Here is a 20,015-nt window from a genome sequence, read left to right on the forward strand (position 1 = left end):
TTCTGCTTACCACTGTTCAAGCTTGAGCCTAAGTTTTAGCATCTCCCAAAAGGAACATCCTAAGTGGCATTTTATGGCACAAGGCGTAATACTTGGAGTTGTCCTAGGACAATGTAGCCACCAAAGATGAACTAGGACCTGCTATTTCTGTTTCTGAAATGGACCGTGAGGTGTGAGGCTTCATTCATGCAGTGGGTTAGCCTGACACATCAGTGGGTCTCTGGAGAAAGCAGGCTCTGCTGTCGGGCACCGTGTGTTTAGTGCATAGTCCTTGGGGATGAACCTCTAGGGTCCTGGGTGCATGCTGGCAAGCTGCTGCAGCTCATTGGTCTCCAGGCATTTCGTTGGCCTTTGAGGAGCTTGGCCTGGTAAGGGAGGCAAGTGGCTGTGAACTGGGGGTGGCCTGTGCAGTAACGGGTGTGTGTACAAAGGCACCAGGGCTCTGGAAACAGTCCAGGGCATTGTAGGCAGGAAGTCCAGTTGGTTGGATTCTGAACTCACATCCTTGTCAAGCATCTACAGGGCAGGCCCACCTGTATGGGCCACTGCCTCCTTGTGCCCAGCAGTGTCATGTGTGATGCTGATGGAAAGAGAAGAAAATGCCAGTCGGGAGAGCCTTTCCCTCCCTGGCAGGGTGTCCTGTGGGTGGCCCGAGGATGTTAACTGGGTTTTGTCCTAGGTGATCATAAGCAGCTGGGGCCGGTGCGGTGGCAATAGGTTAATCCTCCACCCTGTAGCGCCCACACCCCGGATGGGCAACGGTTCATGTCCCAGCTGCTCCACTTCCAATCCAACTCCCTGACAACTGCAGTGACTGGGACGCTGTGCCCCAGAGCTTGGATCAGCGGTGCTGGGTTAGGAAGCAACATAAGCAGGTGATTGTGATGCAAGGAAAATTCTGCTGCTTGAGATGCCCTTGAGATAAAGTGGGATGGCCCTATGACCCACCCCAGGGTGGTTCCTGTGCTGTGGAGTTACCTTGCCTCAGGGGCAACTCGCTGGCTTCCCACAGGCTAATGTGGCAGTAGATTAGGGCAGAAACACTGGGTGATTTGTATTTTGAAAGGCTTGCTATTTGATATAGGTTAAAAATTGCGTGCAGCTTCTCATTTAATTCATTGACAGCTTGATTATACAAAAACTGCGTCTGTAAAACATAACCATCTGCAACAATACAACTCAATAATCCCCAGACTCTTGAAGTGACAGATTATTCCTTGGGGTTTCACCTGCAAGTTGCCGTCTTTCTACACTTGATCTTAGCCAAAAAGCCAAGCAGCAGTTCCCCCTCCTTCTGTCGCTCCTCTGTTTAGGGACTTTTGGTGAAAGGATCTTCTCATATCTTTCCCTATCTTACTTTCCCATGCTTCTCACCCCAAACTGCTGTGAGTGTAAGAGTAAACAGGAAGTGACTTTTCCTAAGTCACCTCCACCTGGTGTCTAGTTTTCCTTCCCAAACCTGAGGTCTTAGAGAAATCCTAAGAGCAGTGCTAGGAGGCTGACACGGTGCACCAGGAGACGCTGATGCTTGCAGTGCTGGCACCCTCTATGGGAGCACAGATCCAGTTGGAGCACAATTGCAGCTGCTCTGCTTCCAGTCCAGCTCTCTGCTAATGCACCTGAGAGAGCAATGGACGATGACCTAAATTCCTGCCACTGCTTGGGAGTCCTAGATGGAGTTCCTGGCTTTGACCTGGTCCACCCCAGCGATTGTAGCAGGTGGAAGGTCTCTCTCCCAGTCTAGCTATGTCCTCTTGCTTTCAAATAAGTAAGAAGTGGAGGCAGTACCAGAAGACAGTGCAGGAGGCAGTGCCAGGAGGCAGTACCAGGAGGCAGAGCAGGAGGCAGTACCAGGAGGCAGAGCGGGAGGGAGTGTGGGAGGCAGTACCAGGAAGCAGTGCAGGATATGTGGCCAGGGTGTTGGTCCTTGCACCGCTCAGGGATGGCCTCAGTGGTTCTTTGGTTTCTGGTAGCACCAGCAGAGAGTCCCAAGGACTGGGCTGTGTCTGCTGTCTCTGCTGCCAGGGTTGACTTCCTGGCCTGTGGGGTAAATGCGGTCCAGGGCCGTTGTCTCCCCAGCCCATCTCAGTCAGTGTGGGTGAACGGGCTTGTTTCCTGCGGACTGCGAAGCTCCCTCTCGGCTTGAGCCATAAAATCAGATGGTGTACTGCATGCACTTGAGCGGGGATCGTAGCTTCTCCTGGGTCATCCTGATCTTGCAGGGTTTTTGTTGCAGCTGTTGGCCGGGGAAGCCACCTACTCTGTGACGACATCCCCAGCCCCAGTATAAGCCTGGCAGTGGCTTTTTTGTTGGGCATTTGGCTCTGACCATCCAGGTCCTGTGGCAGATTGTGAGACAGACCAAAGTCTGGGCTTCCTTTAGTTCACCTGAGCTGTGGTCAGTCTCCTGGTGGACCCCAGCAGCCCCCAATTGATCCAGGCCCCCAGGTGGTTTTCGGGCACGTGGAAGTCTTCAAGGCTTGGGCAGTCCCCTGCCTTAGTTTGGCTTGGTGTGTCCCTTGTGTGTGTTGCTTCAAAGCGCTGCCTGCTGTTTTTCTTGGTGGTAAGTTATGTGTTGTCTGAACAGGAAGTAGTGCTAATGGAATCAGAAAAGGAATTGGAGGTGCCCCCAAAATGTCGCTAGTGGTTATTGGGCCTGGCTTTCATTCCATTCTGTTTTCTCCCCCATCCTTTCTCTCAGGTATCTGTACCACGTATTGACCAAAAACACCACAGTCACAGAACAGAACCGGAACCTGCTGGTGGAGACCATCCGTTCCATCACCGAGATCTTAATTTGGGGAGATCAAAATGACAGCTCGGTGTTTGAGTAAGAGTTTCCTCCTGTGTTTGTTTTGAATTCCTTGTCTTCCTTTGAATGCTTTTTCAAGTGTGTACTGTGAGTCATGCCTGGTGACGTCAGAGCTGGCTCTAATTTGGTCTTGCCCAAGTAATGCCTCTGTAGGAAATGTCCTTGAAACCCTGTAGGAATGGGAGCCGGAGTAAAGGAGTTATGGAAGTGAGGGTCTGTAGAAAATCTGACCAGGTCAGGGGTAGCTTTCTGAGTGGCATCTATTCATCTCCCCAAGGGAAGGAGAAAGCAGGCCAGTGGTCAGTCTGGGCGAGCAGAGTGACCAGCCAGGGAATCCAGCCGGGGTGACCCTGCTGAGCATGCCAGCTGTTCCAGCTGAGGCCGCTTCGCAGGTGAGTGGGAAAGCAGTGAAGTAGTGGCTCACGCCAAGCCTGTGAGCAGGTTTCTGCTGGTTCTTGTACTTGGGGGTGTGGGCTATGCGCTTTATCTTCCTGAACCCCAGGGAGAGAGAGTTCCCGTGCTGGTGCCTGGCACAGAGTGGGTGCCGGATAACTAGTGGCTCATGGTGAAAAGCAGATGGGCCTCAAGATGGCTTTAAACAACAGTGGGGTGGGCGTTTGGCCTAGTGGCCAAGACACGAACTGAGACCCCCTCCCCCAATTTCAGTCCCTGACTCCAGCTTTTGAGTCCCGCCTTCTGTTAGGCTCTGGGAAGCAGCAGAGAATGGCTCACATGCGCAAGTTCCCGCCATCCACGTGAGAGACCCGGACTGAGTTCCAGGCTCCCAGCTTTAGCCTGGGCCAGCCCTTGCCAATGCAGGCATTTGGGAAGTGAACCAGTAAATGGAAGTTCTCGTTCTCTCTCTCTCTCTCTCTCTTCCTCAAATAGTGAAAACAAACAGGATATTCTGTTGCCTTTTATTAGAATAGACTTTCCTAGTTCATGTATCAGGATCTTAGTGGTCCTTATAGGACTGGCCAGCAGAATCCCCCAGCAAAATTTTATTTCAAGCATTTTTAGGTTTTGGAGGAGTTTTAGATTTATAGAGCAGTTGCACAGCAGCACAGGTTTCCATATCCCCTACCCAGTCTTCCTCACTGCTGAGAGCACATTTTGAGAAGAGAGACTGGCAGAGTGTCGCTCCCTCCGATGCCCATGACAGTCGGGTTGGAGTGGACCCCAGGAGTAAGGCCAAGGTGGGCGGTGGGCTGGCTCCCAGGGTGTGGGTTAACAGGAACGGGAGTCAGGAGATGGAACTGGGGGTTGACCAGCTCCTCTGATGCCAGCGCTCTTTCTACAAGACCAGCGCCTGTGCCTAGAGTTAATACATCACCAGGCTGCACTGGCCTTCAGACTCCAGATTGGTTTGGATTTTGCCCATTTTCTGTTGATATCCTGTCCACTCCAGGAGCCTATCTAGGCTTCCACAGGTATTTTGTGACCATACCTCCCTTTTCTGTCTGTGATGGTTGCTTAGTCCTGGCAATGTTGAGGAATGCTGTCCAGGCCTCCTGGGGGATGTCCCCCAGTCTGTGTTTGTTGGGTCATTGGGTCATTTTCTCAGCTTGAGGCTGGGACAGTGGGCAGGAATGCTGGAGACAGGAAGTGCCCTTTGTGTCCCACGGTACAGAGCCATAGGACCTCCCTGGTGATGGCCACCTTCACCACCTGGCCAAAGTGGCGTCTGTCAGATTTTTCGGGCCTGAAGTGACCCTTTCCCCCTTTTGACTGTACTAGTACTACTACTACTATTTTTACATGACACAGAGAGCCATAGGCAGAACCAGAGAGAAGTCCTTCATTCTCTGGTTCACTCCCCAAGTGGCTGTTACAGCCAGGTGTGGGCCAGGCTGAAGCAAGGAGCTCCATCTCGGTCCCCCACTTCCTTATTTCCTGGTGCTATGAGATGCTCCAAGCTCCTCTCATCTTTTTGTCTGCCCTCACCCTGGGGTCAGTTCTTCCCCCCTCAGGAGTTTTGAAGAAAGCAGGCAAGCTCTAGGGTCCAGTCATGGCTCTGTCACAGGTTGTGGAGTTGGTGGCTGTGCAGCCGCCTGTCAGCTGTGAATCCTCTGGCACCTTGGAGCCACTGCTTGTGTGCCCCGCAGCAAAGATGGGTGAAAGGTCAGAGGGCAGGCGTGCTCCTCAGGGCAGCACGACAGCGTTTATGGACAGCCAGGCTCCCAGAGCCCGAGCTGGAAAAAAATTTCAAAGGTATTGGGGTTGTATTCATTCGTTAAATATTCTTGTGGTGGATTCAAAATGGATACAGCACGGGGCACATGCCAGGCCTGCTATAGTGGCGGCAGGCGAGGGGCGAGGGATATGCAGACCTCGCAGAGCACAGAAGGGGTACATTCCCTTCCTTTTCAAATGGCCTTAGGAGGGGCTTTGTTTCCAGCGTGTACCCCAGGGCCTGGGCTTCCAGGCTGCTTGCAAACAGGTGGCGTGTGCAGGAGAAAGGCAGAGCAGACCTGGGGTCTGGCTGGTCCCTCGCCGTGTCAGCATCTTCACTGTTTCGCTCCAGTTCCTCTCCCCTACTAGATGGGGAAACTCCGAGTTGGGTGGTTTGGAAAGCAGCGCCCTTTTAATGTCAGCATTGTCTGATCCTTTTGCAAGGAATTCCAGTAGTGGTTTTTCTTAACATTCGAGAGAGCAGAACAGAGGCTTAGGGAGGAAAGGCTGGGACCCAGCACACTTGATGCAAAGTGCTGCCTGTTGAGTTGCTGAGGCATCACTCAGGGAGCATGGAACCTTTCCCGCCGTGTCCCACTTCCAGTCCATGTCCCCTGGAAGCAGCACTGTTCTAGTGTGCTGGGCAGAGAGCAGGGAGATTTCCCATCAGCCTTGGTGGCAGGCAGCCTGGGACCCGGCAGGTGTGGAGGCCAAGGCTGCGGGGTGCGTGATCTGGTGGCGGGGACAGGTGTGCCATGTGTGCGGCGACAAAGCAGCTGGTGACGCTGGGTGTGCAGGCGAACCACTGACCCTGCCCTGTTCTCTCCGCAGCTTCTTCCTGGAGAAGAACATGTTCGTTTTCTTCTTGAACATCCTGCGGCAGAAGTCGGGCCGCTATGTGTGTGTCCAGCTGCTGCAGACCTTGAACATCCTCTTTGAAAACATCAGTCACGAGACCTCACTTTGTAAGCACACTCCTGGTGCTCGCCTCTGCCCGCGGGCAGGCAGGCATGGTTTTGTGTGTCTGTGTGTGCCGTGTGTGCCGTGTGTGCCCGTCTGCTTGTGCTGCCCTGACCTCAGGCCACAGGCTGAGGGGCTTAAGCTGCAGCAGTTTGTCTTCTCGCCATTCTGGAGTGGGGACGTCTAAGATGAAGCCGCCATTGTGGAGTTGGTTTCTGATAAGGGCTCTCTGACCGGCTGTTCACGGCTGGTGTGCTAATTCATTCTGTGGCTATAACGGAACACTCGAGCCTTGGTTGTTTAGAAAGGGAGGAAACTTATTTTGGCTCACAGTTCTGGAGGCTTGAAAGTCCAAGATTGGGCAGCACACTGCAGGGGTCCCTGTGCTGTCTCCACTCCTGGTGGCGAGTGGAAGGCGAGGGGGCTTGGGCAGAGCAAGGAGGGAGGAGGCGAGGGGCCGAGGCAGGCCTGCTGCAGGGACGGGGCCCACGAAGAAGGTGGTAGCCCAGGACCCAAACACCCTCAGCAGGGCCCCATCAGGCAGGGTTCCCACACATGAGCCTCGGGGGATGCACCAGACCCCACCAGCTGCCTCCCCCTGCACACGGCACAGCGATTCTCCTGTGCCTGTAATGGAGAGAGAGCAGTCTGGAGTCTTCGTCTTCTTGCAGGGACCGCTTCCCTGTCAGCCCTGGGCCCCAACTCTGGTGAGCTCCTTTAGCCAGTCACCCCCAAGGGTGGGACAGGAGGGTGGTAGGACTTCACCTTAGGAATTTAGATGGGACATGGTTTGGTCCATTACGCCACGCGTATCCCTGTGTGATGGCCACATGCAGGCCTGGGGAGGGGCTCCCCTCTGCCGTCTGACTCTGTGGTGTTTGCATTTCCTTTGCAACTTGTCAGTAGCACTGGGGCTGCTGAATGGTCAGCTGGTGGAGTCATGGAAGGATGCAGGAGGAGGACGTGCCCCATCCAGAACCTGCGGTGGGGGTGTGTGGGCTTTGGCCCCCAGCCTCCAGCTCCAGCCCTGTGTCCACCCGGCAAGCTTGTTCCCTGTGCTCACCAAGCACAGATTCTTCATCAGAAAAGCAGGTGCTGGTACTGCTTCGTCTGGGCACTAAGGAAGGTTGGGGCCCTAGCCCAAGAGGCCAGACAGAAACAGGATTTTGGCCCAGGCCAGTTAGCTCAGTGGTCTTCAGCTGGATGTGGTAAGCCCCCACCCAACTCCCAGGACTTTGGGCAGTGTCTAGGAAGACATTCTGAGTTGTTGTAATGTGGGTGGAGAGGGGGCTGTTGAGGCCAGGCTCCTGCTAACTGTCCTGTGGCTCCCAGTGCAGACCCCCACAGCAGAGGCCCACCTGTCAGCTGAGCCAAGGCTGACAACCTCTGGCTCAGTTCCTAATGCTCCATGTTTATTTGTTTTTTTCCTAACAAGAAGATGCCAAGCCCCAGGTCATGCCAGTGGGAAGTAGGGTGGGGAAGAGCAGAGGTCAGATGTCTGTGTCTGAGTCCTCAGAAGAAGTTGGAAAGAAAGTGGCCAGAGAGGGAGGTGGGTGTGGTATTCCTGGGGACGTGGAGGTAGGGATAGCCAAGAGCTGCTGCACGTGCTCTCGGCGATGGCCACTAGGTGGTGCCATTGCCCCAGGGATGCCTCTTGATGGCAGGCTGACAGGCATGGGTTGTTTCCCTTGTTATCAGCTTCTGTTTTGCTGAATGTGGTTTCTAAAAACTGAGAGGGGCAGAGCCACCCAGTGGGACAGGCCTTGGACCCACACCCCATCAGGGTCTGGCCTGGTCTGCCACATGCTCTAAGCTGCAGCTTGTGCACCTGTTAAGTGGCTAAGGGAGGCTGCAGAATCCAGGGGCTTGAAGAGCAAGTGTGAGAGTGGACCTGCAGGGCCTAATGCCTGCTGGAAGATGGATGAGCAGCGTCCACTGTGTTAATACTCTCATTTAGTGCAGTGGCCTCCTCAAATGTCTCTCGGCAACCCTTACAAGCCTAGCCAGGCACAGGACTATCAGATTAAAGAGATGGCTTGGGAAATCAGAAATCTGTTAAAGTGTGCAGCCTGATGGTTTAGTAGGTATATGTTATGAAGTAATTGCCATGGTCGAACCATTAAGGTGACCAGCCCTTGGCCTACTTAGCTTTACTGTGCGTGGTGGGACTCCTCAGGGTCTCCTCTCGCAGGCGTTTGCAAGTAAACACTATGGTGCTGTGTCCGTGGTGGCCACACTGTGCATCAGGGCCCCAGAACGCAGCCATCTTGCACAGCTGCAACTCTCATTCTCTGGCCAGCACCCTGACTGTTCTCCACAGCCCTGGTCCTGCCTTTGGCCTCCTGCTCTGTGAACTTGACATTGCGAGTGTGTGTGCAGAAAGTGTGCATGACTTCTTGTGTTGGCAGGGCCCAGGCAGGTGCCTCTGGCATCTCAGATAGCTCGCCTCACCTCAGCACCGCGGAAAGGACCAGATGTACTGTCCACACAATCTAGGCTTACAAGGAGCAAGAACATCAGTCATGAGACTTCATTTTGTTTTTCTTTTCCAGCTGTAGAAAGCATCCTTGTTGTATGCACCAAAAAGCGACAGTCCCAGGAAGACAGGCCACCAAGTGCCTGTCAACTCCCTGCCCCGACCAGTGGGGGCACACACCATCCTTTCAGGAGCTTAGCTTTGCCCCTCCTTCCCGGGGCATCTTGGCCCCTTGGCTCTTCCCGTGGGCCTCCTTGGTCTGGATTCAAAGCTGCATCCTGCTGCAACATCATCTAGTTAGCCTGACTGTGGGCAGCCAAATGGCCTGCTTCCTGGGGTCTGCCAGCCCGCAGTGTCAGAGACCCAAGGGGCTGAGGCCGCTTATACTCTCAGGTTTAGTATAAAAGGATCCCCCGGAAAGTCAGCCCCACAGTGAGAACATAGTAGAAAAATCCCAGTTGAATAACACAGTCCCCTACGCTTCCCACAGCGCCCCCACCACCCACGGGGCCATCTTTTGGGAGCTCTGGAAAAGTCCCCCTGGGAGTGGGCGAATCTGTGGCCATCACAGCTGCAGGATGTGACCAAGGGACTCAGGGTGGTGGAACTAAAGGCACCAGCCTCAGTGCCTGGGCCTCTGGAGGCCCGGGAGCCTCTCACAGGGCTCTAGGGGGGCCCTTCTCCACAGCCCCTGCTCCTGTCGCTCAGCTAGCCATCCCCAGTGGCCCAAGCCACAGTCAGAGTAACATGGAGAATGAAGGAGTGTCCCAGGTCTCATCATCACCTGGCCTGCACGTGCTGGGTGGCTGAACAGATCGTGGCCTCTCCAAGAGCTGGAATACTGTGCAGCCAAACAGGGACACTCACACCCGTGGGGGAGCATACCACCACCCAGAGGCACCTAGGAAACTCTCAGATGTGGTAGCGGAGCAGCACGCAGACTGTATGCTCACTGTGTGAGTCAGTTTTAAGTGATGTTAGTGAAGAGAAAAAACAAGTTTATGGTGGGGGAGGTCTGAACAGGGGCTGCCTGGGGAGGCTGGGAGGGAGCTTTCTGGGCGCTGAGCTGTCTGGTGTGGCCTGGTGGTGCCAGCACGTTGTGACCATGTGTATGAATCATCCAGCTGAGCACTCGGCTTTAGCGTAATGAGGTAATGACCCAGGTCAGACGTCCGGGTGCAGAAGCTGAGCTGTAGCAGAATTTGAGATGTGTATGACCTCAGTGTTGGAGCCATGGAGTTCTTAGGACCCTCATCCCAGGCCCGGCAGCTCTTCTCTTAGAGTGGGGCCCAGGAGCCCCCCTGGGGATCGTGGTCCTCAGGGGGTTGTGCAGCTCTCCTTCCCAGACCCCAGCCTGCACCTTCGGTGTGCCCTGTCCATCGGAGAGTGAGGCAGCGACCTGAATGGCTTCCAGGGAAGCTGCAGTGAGGGGCCGGAATCGTGGCCCCTGTCCTGGCCCCTGTCCTGGCCCCTGTCCTGGCCCCTGTCCTGGCTCCTGTCCTGGCCCCTGTCCTGGCCCCTGTCCTGGCCCCTGTCTTGGCTCCTGTCCTGGCTCCTGTCCTGGCCCCTGTCCTGGCTCGAGCTCGCCCCGCCTGGCTCTTGATGCTGTTTCGCTGGTTCCAGGGTGTTCAGAAAGCCTCTGCGTGTAGTGGCAGTGTGCAGTTCTGGGTGTGCTTGTGGAGACAAGGACCCTCCACACTCCACACTCAGCGTTAGCATTGTCTGCTGCTCGCTGTGGGCCCTGGCTGTCAGGCAACTCTTGTACCAAATCACTTGTACTCCTTGGGACAGCTTGGGGCCCCAGGGTCTGCCATGTTGCTTGCCGGCTGAGGAGACCAGGAGTGTGGAGGTTGAGCGGCTTGTCGGGGGCTGCACAGCTAGGCAGAGGTGTGAGCTGCACCCAGGTGGTCTGGTTCACAGCCACACTTGTTCTCCGTGGCCCTTGAACGTGAATCCGCATGGGAAGCTCCAACGCTGGCATTCAGCACTGGGCCCAAGCCTCTCTGCCCCTCTGACAAGCTTGGGACACGGCTCTGCACCCCAAGCCCTGGCCTGCTGTCTCTGCTGCAGGACCTACCAGTAGGTGTGGATGTCACACAGTTGCTGCCATTTGTGGGAGTCAGGGGAGTCCAGCCTGGGACAGCAGCACTGCTCTGCAGGGTGGATGCTATGCGCTCAGAGGACCAAGGGCCTGACGCCAAGGCTGCAGAAATGTCAGGGTCGGGCTGCAGCTGTCACTAGAGTAGCTTCGCTGGTGAGCTCAGCTCTGGAAGCTGCATTGACCCAGGGACCAACATTCCAAGACCTGGGGATGTGGCCTTCCACCTTGGATCCCAGCTTCTCTTCCCAGTTGGAAGTTCTGGCTATGGTGAGCCCGCACCTCCCAGGAGCTAGGGCCGGGAGCCTGGAGGGCCAGGGGCCTGCTGTCCCATGGGGCCTGTGCATCTAGTTTTCACCATCAGTGCCCAGTAGTCTGGGATGGACTACAAGCCCAAGTTCTGCCCTTTACTGGGCTGTGTCTGTCCTTGGACGGGTCATCCAGCCCTCGGGCCTCTGCTCATTGCAAAGGGGAGAGTGCGCACTCCTCTGCTGGATGCTCTGCTGTGACGCTGCTGTTACCAGGGACCGACACGTGGCAGGGTGCAGCGCCTTTGCCAGGTCAGGCTGTCCTGTATGCGGAAGTCAGGCAGAGCCCTTTGTGACATTCAGGATGGTGGTGGGTTTTCTTTTCTTTACTTACTTTCTTTTCTTTCTTTATTTCTTCCTTCCTTCCTTTCTTTCTTTCTTTCTTTCTTTCTTTCTTTCTTTCTTTCTTTCTTTCTTTCTTTCTTTCTTTCTTTTTCTTTCTTTCTCCTTATAACCTTATTTGAAAGAGAGAGAAGAGAGGCACACAGAGAGATACCTCTGTGTTCTGGTTCACCCTCCAGATGACTGCAGTAGCCAGAGCTGGCCTGGGCTCAAACCAGGAGCCAGCAGCGTCATTCAGGTGCAGAGACCTGCAGTGGGGAGCTGAGCCGCAAGTGGAATAACCAGGGCGTCCACACAGGATGCTGGCATCACAGTGGTTTAACCAGCTGTGCCACAGTGCCAACCCGAACATGGCACAGTGGGACAGCTGTTTGTAAAGCATAGATGTGAAAATGCCCACACCTCCAGTTGTTGCCACCCTGCGTCTCGGTTGTACTCTGCCAGCAACGACACTGGTGGCTTCTGCTTGGCGTGAGAGGGAGGGGCCAGGCCTGCCCCTGGCCTTGCGCTACCAGTGACTGCACAGCAGCTGGCTTCCTTGCAGGTTCAGGGTTAGGCTGCTCCCTGTGAGTGATCCCTGCTGCCCGGAGAGGAGCTGGCTGGAGTGCCTCTCGCGGCCATGTGCCCGCTCCCGGCGTCTTTTGCTTGTCTTTGCTCCAACATAGGCTAACTTGTCCGCTTTCCTGTGTTTTTCTCTCCTGCAGATTATTTGCTTTCTAACAACTATGTGAATTCTATCATTGTCCATAAATTTGACTTTTCTGATGAGGAGATTATGGCGTATTACATCTCGTTCCTGAAAACCCTTTCCTTAAAGCTCAACAACCACACCGTCCATTTCTTCTACAATGAGGTAAGGGATGGCCAGCGGGCCACGCCATGTGAAGTTGGTCGTGGTGGTGCTGCAGCGTGGCTGCTGCTGCATGCCTGTGCCCTGTGCTTACCTGCCCACCATCCTGATTTTCATAATGCTGTCTGACCTGGCAGGCATTTAAAGAAAAAAAATTTTTAACTCAGTAAATTATCTTTCCATTTGTGATGTGAAATTCATGTTGTACTAAGAGCAGTAGAGAAAAGTATGTAGAAGTTCTCTGAGGGTAGTGTCGCCCTGTGCGAACATTGGAACTCCCCGCTTCCTTGCTGTGTGACCCAGGGGAGTCCTGTTCTCCCTCAGAGTCCCAGTTTCTCATAAGGGAAACAAGGATAAAACTGTACTGGGGGGAACAGTCTTCAAACAGCTCCTGGAAAATTGTGTGTTCTGATAAAGTTATGCATGATGTAAAAGTTGCTGCCCCGGGGTGCTGTTGTTTTCCATGCTTTTTAAAATCTTTAGGGCTTGTACAAGGTGTTCAGGGAGGGGGTTGAGAGAGGTGATGACTTGAGAGCACCCAGCGTAGACCTGACTCCCTCATCAGATGCTGCTGCTGTTTACAGGCCGACGTCCGCGTACTCAGGACAGTCATTCGGAGCTGCAGGCCCTCACTTCTCTTCTCACAGTTGAGAGGGACTGGGCAAACTCGTCAGGTTCACTCATAGGACATGTGCAGATATGGTCAGTCTGTGGGAGGCCTTGATTCCTTGTTTTTTAGTTTGACCACTGACTTCAGGGCTTCCCCTGGAGCAAGTGATGAGAGAGACTTGGGCAAACAACGGCCCCCTGACACCTAGCTGCAGGTCATGTAGTGTCGCTTCCACTGTATTCTCTGTATCCCACAGCTCCACCCTTGGTTAGTGAAAGAGGCTGACAGAAGGCAGGAGTAGAGGCCAGCTCCAGGAGTCCTGGCCTTGGGGGTCATGTGCCCCGCATGGCCTCAGACCGGAGCTGCAGACACGGTTTTCGAGTTGGGCTAGAACATGCAGCTGTCCCCCTGTGACATGGCCACAGCAGCCTAGCACCTGTGAAGGGGAGATTATCATCCACATTTTGTAGGTGAAGGGATGGAGGGATGGAGGTTCAGAAATAACCTCTGTACACAGACGCGTGCCCAGAGAAGTGTGAATGCAGACCTGAGTCGTCCTCTGACTCTTCATTTCTTCCATGGCCGCGCCCCTGCTCACATCCCCGAGTGAAGCGAGTGAAGCGCTGGCTCACTGCTCATGCACTCCGCCCGCTCTCCTCCGGAATCTCTGATGGAAATCCCAGTGCGGGGACGGGGCCTGCCTCAGCAGGTTGTGACTCATTGGTGGTCTGGCTTTGTTTTAGCACACCAATGACTTTGCCCTATACACAGAAGCCATCAAGTTTTTCAACCACCCCGAAAGCATGGTTAGAATTGCTGTAAGAACCATAACTTTGAATGTCTATAAAGGTAAGTTTCCTGGTGGGCTTGGGCCTGGGCTGACTTCTGACGTGTATCACTTTGCTTAGAGTCACAGCGGGGGCGGGGAGGAGGGAGGGGCAGGGTCATTTGTGCTGGCCCATGGCTGCATGTCCCATGGACTTGTGACCATCACATATTTAGCCAGCCCCTTGTGTCAGTCTTTGTACACGTTCAGGTGCCTCTGGGTGCTGCTGCACGGAAGGCAGATGTCCCAAGAAGCAAGTGTGGCATCCAGAGCTGGCTGTATTAGAATTGGGGAAAACAAAGTTGCCTTTTAAGTGATAGAGTTAAATTTTTGTGTATTTTCTTATAAATTTTGTGTATACTTCATTACAGTTATGGGGTATTTAATTTGTAAATATCTTTAAGTGATGTTATAAGGGATGCTATCTTTAAAAGCATTTCACATCATGAGCAGCAGGGGGCAGTATTGTATTCCTAACCAGCTGTAAAGCCCGGCACTTCCAAATTCTGAGGTTCTCCCCCTCCCACCAAGATTTTACTTTTGGCCCAAAACATCGCTTGTAGGAAAAGGCCTTGCATAGCTCCTCAGCACTGGCTCAGAGTCTGGCCGGGCCCTGAAGTTCTCTGGTGCTAAGCCACTGCCTGAGTCAAGATGTTATTATTTGAAATGACCCCTAGTTGGGGTGGGGGACCCCCAGGTACTCACTCCAGACTTATCCTGGGATGACAGTAAATTAAAAGCCATTCCACAGGCTCAGCTGGGCTCAGCCAGAGGTCGCAAACCGAGGGCTTGAGGGTTGAATGCAGAGGGTTTTTGAAAAACACACAATTGCCAAGATTTAAAAGCTGAGAGATCTCACACGATGGCCTGGATTTCTGACCTGAAGGTGAAGCTGGGGTCCACTGGGGCCGAGGCCTGGGGACTTCCCTGCCTGGGCCACCAGCCACCTGGAAGCTTGAGTTTGCGACCCTGGCCCAAGCTGTAGTCAGTACCGCTGGCCCTGCTCGCTGTGGTTCTCATGTTCTCTTCTGGCCTATACATTTTGGTTGAGATGCCTCCTGCCCCAGCTCTCTCTTCCTCTGGGCAGCTGTCTCACCTTCCCAGTTCCTAACCCTGTTAATTGTTGTCTGTTTTTTGCCTTTCCTTCAATGACGATTCCCGTGTTCCTTATTCCAGTGTCATGTAAGTTTTCTGCTTTCTTGACTTACTCTTTCTGGTCAGTCAGGCAGCTTGCTTGGGAATGCAGTCCCAGTGCGTAGTTAAATCCACTGCTGAGAAGCGACCGTGTCAAGGCACTGTGAATGTTTAGCCCAGCTGATAGATTTTACTAATTATAAAAATAGCATAAGAACTGCCTTGATAGTTTTATGAATCAGATAAACAATTCCAAGTATTTCCAGGAAAAACAGACAATTCAGATTATAGCAAAGGGCTTTTCATTGTGTTTTTTTTTTTTTAATCTCTTCCAAGTTATTTTTGGTATTTTGACTTTTTTTTTTTCCTTTCCTTTTGTGAATTTTCTCAGTGGATAACCAGGCCATGCTGCACTACATCAGAGATAAAACTGCTGTCCCTTACTTCTCCAACTTGGTCTGGTTCATCGGGAGCCACGTGATCGAACTTGATAACTGTGTGCAGACTGATGAGGAGTAAGTGACTGCCAGGGTGCCGAGCAGGTAGACAGGGTGGCTGGGACCCTGCAGGTTGCACCAAGGACAGTAGGCGTGAGAGTGGCACTCAGCTGGGTGTGGGCAGAGCACGTCGTTCTGGTCAAGGCGCCAGTCATCGCCGAGGGGCTAAGGGGAACCGTTCAGTGCCCCCGGCACACGGTCAGAGGGCACGGTGATCTGTCAGCTGGGCTGTGGACAGACTGTGGTCCATCCGTCCAGTGGAGGAGTGTTAGGCAGTAGAAAGGTAAGAAGTCCTGGTGTGCGCCCAAGCACGGGAGAACATGCCAATGCCAGGTCACGGAGCAGATGCAGGGGGCCACACGTGATGGGCTCCTTGGCATGCAGTGCTGAGAGGAGGCCAGTCGGCAGAGGCAGTGGGTTAGCAGGTGTGGGGGACCCTGAGGGGTGGAGGGCCATGCTCATGGGCACAGAGGGGGTGAAAATGTCCTAAAATCATTTGGCTAATGGTCAGACAACTCTGAATCAGCTGTTCTTTTTATGTTTTAAACGCACAGATTGTATGGTGTGTGAATTACATCTCGGCAGGTCTGCTTTAAAGAATACTTGAAGATGGCAGTTTGCTTCCTCCACCTTGGCACCAAGTATTTTGCAGGGGAAGCAGCGCTTGCTGTGTACCTGAGAGGGTCCACAGCATCTCTGGCTTCCACCCCTAGACAACCTGAAGCACCACTTCCCTAGTGGTGACATTGGGAACCTCTGCCCTGGAGTGACAGCTTGCCTGGGCCTGATGGTGTGTGCTTAGGAGGGGTCGGTCTGCTGAAGGGACCCGGGAAGCAGGTGCAGCAAGAGAGGAATGAGGGAGGGAGCCAGGATGGCTAGATGCCTAGTCCCCTGTGCATTTAGGGGGAAGGAGAACCCGCGTGGGCGCTGGCAGGCGTGGATGTGTGAGGTCTGATGCGGTGCAGTAATCGCTCGGACTGCGGTGAGCGGTTGGGAGTCCGTGCCAGTGGCCCAAGCTGTTTAAGCTGGCAGGGGTGGCAGGCATGCGGAGAGCTTTGCCTGGTGGGAGGCCCACGGATGGTTTCAGTGTAACTTAGCCACGAGACGCGTCCACACAGACCTGATAGGAACCTGGAGGGAGCAGTCTGCAGACAACCAGAGGGTTAGAACTGTTGCTTCCGGAGCACCTTGGACTGTGTGAGCCCATTTGCATGCACTGCTTTGATAAAATAGTTTTAAAAGTGAAGTATGAGGTACGTTGTATATCCTAATAAGAGGATCTCCTGGATAATCTTACAACAGAGTAGGGTGAACATAGGAAGCCTTGTATAGAAGTGATCAGAGTCTCGGGTGCTCAGTGGGTTCCCAGGCTCTTTCCAATATGGATTTACAGTGCGTATTTATTAAATAGTTTAGTAAAATATGATAAGTAATAATAACGTGAAGTGGTGTCCAGGAAATAAAGTGGGTCACGTTTATATCTACTTTTTAAAACGCATATATGGTTGGGCAGATAGATCATGTATACCACCTGCATGTTATGTTATTCATCGTTAGGAAAATGTGGAAAAACAGACTGGAGGGTGCTAACCCCCCAGAAAGTTAATATTAGATGTCTTTTAGTGGTGTGTGTAATGGGAGACTGATTTGCTTTTGGTTTTATTTTCTTTTGAATGTTTTCTAAGATAAGTGTTGCTTGGAAAGTAATAAACACAGTGCTGACTATAGCTGGATGCTGCCCGTGGGTGGTGCAGGAGAGGCCCCAGCTGTTCCCTGCTGGCTCCCTCCTCCTGGCGTGTAGACTGACTTTAAGAGCCCAGCATGCTACCCTTGGTGTCAGAGAGAGAGAGACTGAACCCCAGGTGGAAGCCTGCAGGAACATTACACCCCTCTTCTCTGCTCTTCGTGGGGCCGGGGCCAGTGCTGTGGACACAGCTACGGAGTACGGCCACATTTCTCCCTCACGCTCTTCTGCAGCCTTCTAACAGCCAGGCTTTGTTGCTGCGTGAGGTGGGATGTTACCACATACTTGATTGGCTCACTCCAAATTCAGCCATTTTCACTTTGTCCAGCCTGTTCTGGACTCTGGTAGGAAGGGTGGTACCAAGGCCCCTACGATCTTCTGAGCATGGTCCTGGACATGTCCGTGTCCCCTTGGCGTGGCTCCAGGTAGGGGCTGGAACAAACGTCTCTGGAGACTTACCCAAGTGTTGGCTGTGTGATGCAAGGCCTGGGACCCACGTCTCAGGCTGGTGATTTTCAACTCCAAGCCACTGCTGTCTGGCCTGGAGGCTGAGGTGGTTCTCTGCTCTGCAGGCACCGGAACCGGGGGAAACTGAGTGACCTGGTGGCCGAGCACCTGGACCACCTGCACTATCTCAACGACATCCTGATCATCAACTGTGAGTTCCTCAACGATGTGCTCACTGACCACCTGCTCAATAGGCTCTTCCTGCCGCTCTACGTGTACTCCCTGGAGAACCAGGACAAGGTGGGTCTGCAGCTGTTGCCCCAGGGGCAACCACAAGGAACCTGAGGAATTTAGGGGTTTGGTTTTTAGTATCCTACCCCAAAGTATTTTAAGGCCCAGTCACTTTTCTGATCGTTGACAGAGCTAATTGCCTTAGAGAAAATCCCCACAGCAACCAGACTGGTCCAGAGTGGATGGGAAGGGATGGCACACACACTCAGGGCAAGTTCCCAGGGCTGTGACTGCCCTATGTGCGATGTGGAGGCCCCTGGGGGAGGGTGGGTGCCAACCTTTGGTCTGCCCTTCCCCTCCTGGGGATTCTGGTTCAGCAGGTCAGGGCGCGGGCAAGAACATGCACACTTAACTCCCTGCTCACCCCAACCCCCCAGGTCTGGGAGGTTCTGCTCACCCCCACCCCCCAGGTCTGGGAGGTTCTGCTCACCCCAACCCCCCAGGTCTGGGAGGTTCTGCTCACCCCAACCCCCAGGTCTGGGAGGTTCTGCTCACCCCAACCCCCCAGGTCTGGGAGGTTCTGCTCACCCCAACCCCCCAGGTCTGGGAGGTTCTGCTGGGCCCAGAATGTCCCCAAGAGACTGCTTTGAGGCAGGGATGTCTCTGTCCAGTCCCTGCAGAGTTCAAGGGAGCCAAGACAGAATGGAGCTGTGGCAGGAGGTGGGCCAGCCAGCTGGTCACCTTGCAGATGAACCCTGAGAGGATGTCGTCTCGCTTTGTGGGGGAAGCCTGGGCATGCTCACCACATGTGAGCAATGCAGTGTGCTCCCCAGCCTGGTGAGATGGGCCAGGCGCAGCTCTACAGCCAGAGGTGTGCCTCTGGGAAGTGGGGTTTCCAGACTTGGCTTCCAATTCTGCCTCTTGCTTTTGCTAACTGTGTGACCTTGGCCTGTTTCTTCAGCTGCAGGTGAGGGCTGCAAGGTCTCTGCTTCACAGGGTTGGTATGAGGTGGACATTTGGAGGCTCAGCACAAGGAGAGCTTTTCTGAAGCCTCAGCACCCCAATGTCCATCCTTTGTATTAGGAGCCGCCATGCCGAGAGCCGCCTCCCTGGCCTCTGCTGCCATGGCAGGCAATAGAGGCTCCTAGCAACTCAAGGAGCAAGTTGTGTTCTGACCCCAAGAGCAATGAGGAGGGCTTGTGGAGGAGGGCGAACAGGGTGGTGTGAAGCAGGGCTGCATGTGTCTTCCGCAGAGTGGAGTTTTGACCAGTACTGGGGAAGGGCGGTCAAGGGGTTCAAACAGGCAGCTGCGGCTTCCTTATTCTGTGTTTTTTGTTTGTTTTTGTGACCTGGATGCCTCTCTCCACACCTCTCTTCCTCCCTCCCTTTTTCCCTCCCTCCCTCCTCTCCCTACCCCAACCTTCTTAGGGAGGAGAGCGACCGAAGATCAGCTTGCCAGTGTCTCTCTATTTGCTGTCGCAGGTATGGTCGGTTCCTCCCCGGGTCCCCAAGCCCATGCAGCTCAGAGAGCCCTCGGCTCACATCGCCTGTCTCCTCTCTCATGTTCCCCATCTCCGTGAAGTTGTGTACAGAATAAGGGCCGTTCTCTCTTCCAGACACTCAGGAGGCGCCTTCTTCATGGGAGGGGAAGGAAATTTAAAGAGAAATTAGGAGGGAATTAAACTTGGCATTTGTGTAGTTAGTTTTTTTTTTTTTTAAGATTTGTTTATTTTTACTGGAAAGTCAGATATACAGAGAGGAAGATCTTCCATGCATGATTCACTTCCCAAGTGACCACAACAGCTGGAGCTGAGCCAATCCGAAGCCAAGCCGATTCAAAGCCAGGAGCCAGGAGCCTCCCCCAGCTCTCCCATGCTGGTGCAGGGTCCCAAGTTGTTGCGCCATCTTCTACTGCTTTTCTAGGCCACAGGCAGGGAACTGGATGGAAAGTGGTGCTGCTGGGATTAGAACCGGCGTCCGTATGGGATCCTGCCGCGTGCAAAACAAGAACCTTAGCTGCTAGTTAGTTTTTACCACAGAAACCGAGATTTCCAAAACCCCCAGAGTGTTCTCGATACCCTGGATCTGTGGGCTGCCTGCCCCTGATTCGCGAGCCTCTGAAATAAGGCCCGAGCTGTGTAGCCCGCTCTGCGCATACCCACAGCAGCCTTGGTTTAGCAAACGTCCTGCAGTGAGGCCATTGTCAGAGGTTTGCTGGGGTTCTGAGTCCCAGATTACTGTCAGAAAGGGGCCTTATAGCAGCATCAGTTCGCAGTTTTGTGTCTTGAGCCAATGTGTCTGTCTGCTCTCCTTAAACAAGTGTGTTTCCTTCTTGTAATTATGTAATATTTACAAGAAGGGAAAAGCTCCATGGTGACCTAGTTACATAACTTTGAAAATATTTTTATTACAAGCAGTGCCGACTCGCAGGCCATCTCATTAGACTGTCAAGTAGTCAGTTTGGCCACTGCTCTGTGCCCCCTTCTGCAGCAGCCCAGGTGTGTGTGG

The 20,015-nt window shown here is 53.7% G+C and overlaps 1 protein-coding gene across 7 annotated transcripts in view; it reads left to right on the plus strand.

Annotated features, from left to right (window-relative positions):
* Positions 1–20,015, plus strand: part of CLEC16A (C-type lectin domain containing 16A) — a 190,503-nt gene that overhangs the window by 5,642 nt on the left and 164,846 nt on the right. For all 7 annotated transcript variants that reach the window (XM_058680868.1, XM_058680867.1, XM_004586757.3 and 4 more), the window contains exons 2-8: positions 2,702–2,830; positions 5,816–5,949; positions 11,873–12,021; positions 13,372–13,477; positions 14,980–15,103; positions 17,402–17,576; positions 18,936–18,989. In XM_058680868.1, the coding sequence (XP_058536851.1) occupies positions 2,702–2,830; positions 5,816–5,949; positions 11,873–12,021; positions 13,372–13,477; positions 14,980–15,103; positions 17,402–17,576; positions 18,936–18,989 (871 nt within the window). The remainder of the gene's footprint in view (positions 1–2,701; positions 2,831–5,815; positions 5,950–11,872; positions 12,022–13,371; positions 13,478–14,979; positions 15,104–17,401; positions 17,577–18,935; positions 18,990–20,015) is intronic.

This window comes from Ochotona princeps, chromosome 24 (genome assembly GCF_030435755.1).
Source record: "Ochotona princeps isolate mOchPri1 chromosome 24, mOchPri1.hap1, whole genome shotgun sequence".
NCBI classification, from domain to species: Eukaryota; Metazoa; Chordata; class Mammalia; order Lagomorpha; family Ochotonidae; genus Ochotona; species Ochotona princeps.